General features: G+C 59.5%; 1 protein-coding gene across 2 annotated transcripts; it reads right to left on the reverse strand.

The window, feature by feature from the left end:
* Nucleotides 1–294: 294 nt before the first annotated feature.
* On the reverse strand, nt 295–2,694 carry LOC113225334. Of its 2 annotated transcripts, XM_026457475.1 has the most exons (4): nt 2,090–2,331; nt 1,850–1,985; nt 1,239–1,413; nt 295–1,011 (listed from the first exon to the last, which is right to left on the reverse strand). In XM_026457475.1, exons 1-4 carry the CDS (start codon nt 2,153–2,155, stop codon nt 891–893), a joined length of 498 nt encoding a protein of 165 aa, XP_026313260.1. In that variant the 5' UTR covers nt 2,156–2,331; the 3' UTR covers nt 295–890. The 2 variants fall into 2 exon arrangements, with proteins under 2 accessions (XP_026313260.1, XP_026313261.1); XM_026457476.1 differs by having other exon boundaries at nt 295–1,985; nt 2,090–2,694.
* Between the last annotated feature and the right edge of the window lie 3,513 nt (nt 2,695–6,207).

Consider the following 6,207-nt stretch of genomic DNA (forward strand, 5'->3'; position numbering starts at 1 on the left):
TGAAAAGTATTTTTATCTGTATTTTACTGTAGGGATCAGAGATCCAGACGCTATGCATTCCCTGGCCACGTAGCGACTGCATGGCAGGGCCCAGATCCAAGCCCAAGCTTTCTGCCTCCAGAGTCGACATTCTGTTTAAAATCAGGGAAATACCAAGGTGGAGGAGAGAAAGTTGGTGGCTTTAAAATGCTATTTTAAAAACTACCTATTGTCAAGGTCTTGAGGGAACCCAAATAACATCACCCTTCTTCCCACCCAAGTTCTGGACCAAATAAGAAACAAGACAAATATGTCTGCAGATGGAGAACCAAAGTCTCTGTTGTTATGAGTGAGGCAAGGCAGGCCGTGCAGCTCTGCAGGACAGTCAGGTGGGCTCCTGCCCCGGAGCAGACCCATTGGAGGCTGAGCTGGCAGGACAGACACACTCACCACCCCCTGCCTCACCCCGATCCAGCCGAGAGGGGACAAGGAAGAGATGGGATGCCTTCAGCACACAGCCTGGCATATTTTGTCTGAATCCACCTGGCAAGGGTGGACCATGGGCTGTCACCCACCAGGAAGTTCCCTGTGCCACCAAGGGAAGGAGGGAGGGCCAGGGGCCACAATGTCCCACATGGGTGTCCTTCACTGGGAGAGAACATCAGGAGTGCACACTAAACACCCCCACCCAACCCCACACAGTTCCTCTTGGTTCTGGGGCTATCAGAAGGCTTCATCTCGGGAGAGATGCTCTCCTGTTTGATGCGAACCCCGCCCGTGGCCTTAGGATGACACGGAGATGATGCCCAGAGCCTGCTGTGAAGTCGGGGAGGCTGAGACAGAGGAGCTGAGCTGCTCTGTGCAGCGACTGTCACGTGGTCCAGTCCAGATTCATTCAAGAAAGCAGTCAGTTACTCCATGGATTTCAGGAAAGAGGGTTCCATATGAGAATGAAGGGTTTTTACAACTGTGGGGGTGGCTGGGGGAGGCAGGTCTGGAGTGGGGATGGTCACTAACTCATCCACCTGAAGCCTGGGAGCAGGGAGGAAACCAGAGCGTTGGGGGAGTCCCAGGAACCGAGGCCACCTGTGTCCAGCCCCCCAACACTTCACTTGGCACCGGTGCTAGGGAGGCTCAGCGGAGCCACTGGGCCTGCTATAGCCACCGCATCAACAAAGCCATGGGGTGTGACCATCCTCACGGTGGCCACCAGTACCTCCCACACACCCCAGCTCCGCTCGTCCTCCCCCAAACCTCACATGCATTCAGCATCTGCCACCCCAACTCCCATCCCAGCAAGATAGGTTCTGGGACACGTAGCCTCCAGTCGTGGCAGGGATGGCGAGTCGACTGAAGACGCTCTAGCCCTCCAGCTGTGGTGAGAGACGCAGGTGTCTGAATGTTCAAGAGAGAGGGGCGCTCCAGCTGCAGGAACTGAGAGGGGTTGCTGGCTCGGGGTGTGGACAGAAATCCCATGGAGGGCCCCGGGTGGAGGAGGGACCAACGACTGTGCAGAATGGTGGGAGTCAAGGTTCCTCTTAAATCTCTTCCCTTACTGGGGCATTCAGGAGTCAAGGGACTCAAGGGTGGCCATCACAGAGCCAGGTGGGGTGTTGGGAGCGCCGAGGGAGGATGCTGACATGGCTGCCCAGAGCAGGGCTGAGGGCCACAGCCAGTGCTGCCCCGGGGAAACGGTAAGCCCCCCAGGGGTCAGACAAAGTAGGATGATGGCAGTCCCAGAGGACAGGCGCGGGGTGCACGTTAGGTTTTCCTGGGGACAGCGAGGCCACGGTGACACAGCCATCACTGACATGGTCCAAGAACCCAAACACTGACTCCAGCAAACAGCGAGGACAATACCCGCGCTCACCCACGTTCCTGGATGTCACCATGAAGGGCCCAGCCAAGTCCACGGGGGTGCTCTCGAGCCCTCGGTGGCTGCAGGGGCCATAAGTCTTGGCTGGTTCTCGCGTCCAGCGGCATCCCCGCACAGACCCCTGGCTTTCCTGCCGGAGATGGTTTCACATCAGGATGCTGAGAGCCGCTGCCCTGCCCCAGCACTGCCGGCCCCTCCTTCAGCCTCAGTGTGGTCTCGGGTGCTGGGACCAACCTCGCTGTGTGTGTGTTTGCTGTTCATTTCCATCTCCCCAGTGAGACCCCGGCCTTCACGACGCATTCGGGCAGCTGCATTCACTGCTGAGACCCCCAGAGTCTACCTCAATATCAGCACATAATAGATACTCAGTAAAAACCTGAAGAACACGCTGGGAGCGGCAGCTACGCCTGGAATCCCAGCACTGTGGGAGGCCGAGGCAGGTGGATCACTTGAGGCCAGGAGTTTGAGACCAGCCCGGCCACATGGTGAAACCCCATCTCAACCAAAAATATAAAAATTTAGCCAAGTGTGGTGGTGCATGCTTATAATCCCAGCTACTTGGGTGGCTGAGGCAGGAGAACCTGGGAGGCGGAGGTTACAGTGAGCTGAGATCGTGCCATTGCACTCCAGCCTGGGCAACACAGTGAGACTCCACATCAAAAAAAAAAAAAAAAAACTTGATGATCAGATGGATGACCAATACTTCAAGTGGTTTCTAGCCCAAACCTGTCCAGTCAAGGCCCCAAACAAGAACCTCCTGGTTTCATTAACACTAGGTTTGCCTAATGGCAACATTGGCCAAATCTAATGGTGATACAATTTTACTTTCGGTCCTTTCCCTAAATGGGGAAGAGCACACGTCTGAAAAAAGTATTATCATTTGTCAGTGTCTTTCAAATGCTTGGAAGGGAGAGGGCGACCTGTGAACCTGGGCTTGGCCTGCCTGCGCATCCCTGGGAGGAGGCATCCCCACCAGGTCTCCAGGAAGGGGAGGGGATTACAGCACCCCGAGTCCAGAGGACCCCCAGAAAGCACATCCAGCCACCCTCCATCCACACCAACCCAGTGGCCTCACCCAGACACCAACAGGCCGTGTCCTTTCAAGGTACCAGTGCAACTGGGCCTGGGGGCTTAAAGGTCAGAGGTCAGGGGTCAGTACAGTTGAGACCAGATAGGAAATTGTGTCAAACTCCAGAGAGATGGGGTAACCCCCTCACTGCCTCCTGTAGCCCCCAGGCTGCTTCCCGCAAAGCAGGGTCCACCCAGGCTCACCGAGCCCCCAGTGCGGTACGAGGGCAGAGGCTTGAGCAGAAGCCCACCAGGGTCTGGTCGCCAGACAAACCCAGTCCTGGTGAGGTCAGAGGCAGGTGCAAGGAGGAGGCCTGAGGCAGGAACAGAAATGTCGACCAGGGTGTCGGTGGGGGTGGCGCCGAAACCCACGTCTGCCTCCAAGAGCAAGCAGCTCAGCCTCTCTCTGCCTAGGCCTCTCCTTCAGCCTCGTGCAGTTTCAGCCCACAGAGCTGTGGATAGCTGCGGCAGACACAACAGAAGCAGCCAGCCGGCGTGTGGCCTGCACATCTCAGGGGCTCAGCAGGTGGCACGGCTGTGATTGTGAGGTGGCCTTGGTGTGGCCATGTGTGAGGATGACCTGCACCTACGCTGGCTGAGGCTCTGCTCCTAGGAGATGAGGTTGTGGACGGGCGGTCTGCTTGAGGGGAGCCTAAATGCCAGCCCGGGGCGGTGGGCCCTTCAGTCAGCCAGGTCAGGCCAGGGTTGCACGGCCCTGGAAGCCACAGCTCCATTCCCGTGGGCTTGGCTGTACCCACTCGATGCCAGGCCCCCGCAGCAGCAGGTAGCAGCTCCCTGGACACGGGAAGACCATGCCTGCATCTGTGTTAGCGCTGGCTGTGGGGGCCCAGCGACCTGTCTGACCCCATGGCCAGCAGCTGGCCCTGGGGAGAGCAGGGCCTTGAGGACGGCACTCCCAGGCCTCACTTTGTTTAGGATCCGCTCACTGCCAGACCTTCAGGGTGCAGTCTCTCCTCACAGGTCCTGTGGCATCGCAGCCGCTGAAAACCGTAGCCCCATCAGGCTCAGGAAGGGCAGGAGGAGCCAGCACCCACGTGGGCTTCACCCTGCTCCTGATGACAGGCACTGGCGCTCTCCAGATGGCGGTGCTGTGCCTGCCGGGTAGACCTGCTGGGTGGACCTGCCAGCCGGCACCAGCTTAATTCCCACTCCCCTTCCTTGCCCCGAAGACTTGGGATAAAGGCCCAAAGTGCATGCCCAGAGGGTGGCTGGAAACCCCCCGCCCCAGCGATTGTGGGGACCACCCATGTTAAAGGAAGACTGGCCTCTTGGAAGAGCGCCAAGGCACACAGCCTCAGAAACCCAGGGGACCCGTCAGCCCCTCCCCAGGCCCCCCAGACACGCCGCCACAGCAGGAAGAACTCGGCCAGCGGCGCCCACTCTTCCCACTGGTCTGGAGGCGGTGGGTTCATGCCCAGATGCCAAGGCCCAGAAGCAGAGTGACGGACAAGGCCGGAGACAAAGGAAGAGAAAGGAGACGCTGGGGGAAGGGAGAGGGAATGAAAAGTATTTGGAATGGCAAATAGGGGAGGGAGCTGAGGCCAAGAGAAGAATCCAGCCCTTTGCTCAAGGGAGACAGATGGGCGAGGCCAGGACCCAGACCCAGGGGCAGGTTCCAGGCTCAGTCCAGGGCCTGAACTGTTGTGGCCTCAGTTTCCCCCTCTGTGAATGACGGATTCGGACCCGTACATCCAAGAGCTTCCTCCAACACGATTAACTGGTGACCAGACAACGTGCCTGGGAGGAGGGAGGAGGCAGCCAGATGAACCTCGGCCTGAACCCCAAGTCCTGCTGGGCCTCCTGGGTCTCAGTGGGTGGAGGCCACCGTGGACTCAGAGATCTGAAGCTCAGCCCACCTGCTGGGAAGGCCCCCGTGGGTAGGAGCAGCCTAAAGAACTCAGCAGAGGGGCTGGGCTCCTGAGAACGGCTGGGGGAGGGTCCCCCCGGGCAGCAAAGGCTGCAGGAAGGAAAAGACTAGCAAAGCGGGGAGTGCAGGGGGCGGCCGCGGACACTCAACCCAGGCGGGAGCAAAGCCTCAGCACAGCACCCACCACCCTGAAATCCCCTCACCAGCTCAGAACCTGCAGGAGAGCCGGGAGGAAGTGGCGGTCACTGGGATTCACGCTGTTTCCAGACCAGACAGCAGCGGACACGGAGCTCAGAGGCCCCGGCCTAGACCGCAACTCCCTCCCTGAGTCCCCGCGGGAAGCAGCTGCCGCCTCTCACGAACACATTCTTAATTCAGTGATTTCACTCCCTGGTGCTTGCCAAGGTATTGGATACCTGAGAAGCCAAAGATTCACATTCTCTACAGAGGCAGCTGCTGCCACCATCCTGGCCTGCTCAGAAGACTCTAAAGGCTGTTAGTGAGCAACAGAGCTGTGTGCTGAGCCCTGCCTGCCGCCCGGGTACCCGCCGAGAGCAATCCTGAGAGCGTCCCAGGAAAAGGCCGGCAAGGCCGCCACGCCTGCCGCACCGGCTTCGTTCCCCTGTCTCATCCTGCCCCCTGGCGTCGGGACTGCAGCCACCTGAGCTGGCTCCTAACTACGGCGGCCAAGGATGGCTCTCCAGGCGGCCGTCCCCTACTCAACAGGGGTCTGCACCGCTCCTCCTCCGGGAAGGATGCCCTGCAGAGACCACATGGCGGTGAAGCCGGGGAGTCCAGGTCCGACTCGACCTCGGCACCTCCCTGCTGTGTGATCCTGAGCAAGGTGGGTCCCCTCTGTGCACCTCCGTCTCCCCAGGTGTCAACAGTCGGCAATGAAAGAACCCATCTGTCTCACAGGGTTGCCGGGAGAATCACGAGATGATCTGAGCAAGAGGATCTGTGCCAGGCCCAAGCTAGGGCCCCCTCAAAACATGCAGCCCTCAGAGGGGCTCAGCCACCAGCAGGTCTACGGCACCACCCACGGCGTAGCCACGCAGCCAGGGGCTCCTCCTCTCCCAGAATGCCCGCCTCCCCCAGTGCCAGCCGCCGCCGTTGCAGGTGAACAGCCTATTCTCTGCGCAGGTGGGAGCCTGCAGCCGCATAGAAGTTGGGGTGACTGGGCGTGCAGGGCTGGGGTGCTGCATTGCTTCTGAGTCCGCACATCCTGCTTCTCCATCGCCCTCGGGAGACTCTCGGGGACCCAGTGCCCAGCTTGAGAGAGAACTGGAAACTCCAGGCCTGGACCACAGGAGCTCAGTGGCTGCCCTGCCATTTCAGGGAGTCAGATGTCCCTGACGCTGGGCGTCCTCGCAGCAGAGTTTAAAAAGCCATTGCT

The sequence above is a fragment of the Piliocolobus tephrosceles genome, chromosome 1, assembly GCF_002776525.5.
Source record: "Piliocolobus tephrosceles isolate RC106 chromosome 1, ASM277652v3, whole genome shotgun sequence".
Lineage (NCBI taxonomy): Eukaryota > Metazoa > Chordata > Mammalia > Primates > Cercopithecidae > Piliocolobus > Piliocolobus tephrosceles.

Bases quoted from the DNA above. Each gene is read 5' to 3' on its own strand.
- LOC113225334 (XM_026457475.1), bottom strand. From the start codon at position 2,155: ATGCGTCGTGAAGGCCGGGGTCTCACTGGGGAGATGGAAATGAACAGC. The intron at 1,986-2,089 runs GTTGGTCCCAGC...CATCTCCGGCAG, and splicing joins GCAAACACACACACAGCGAG to GAAAGCCAGGGGTCTGTGCG. The intron at 1,012-1,238 runs GTGAGGTTTGGG...CCCTGCTCCCAG, and splicing joins GTGGCAGATGCTGAATGCAT to GCTTCAGGTGGATGAGTTAG.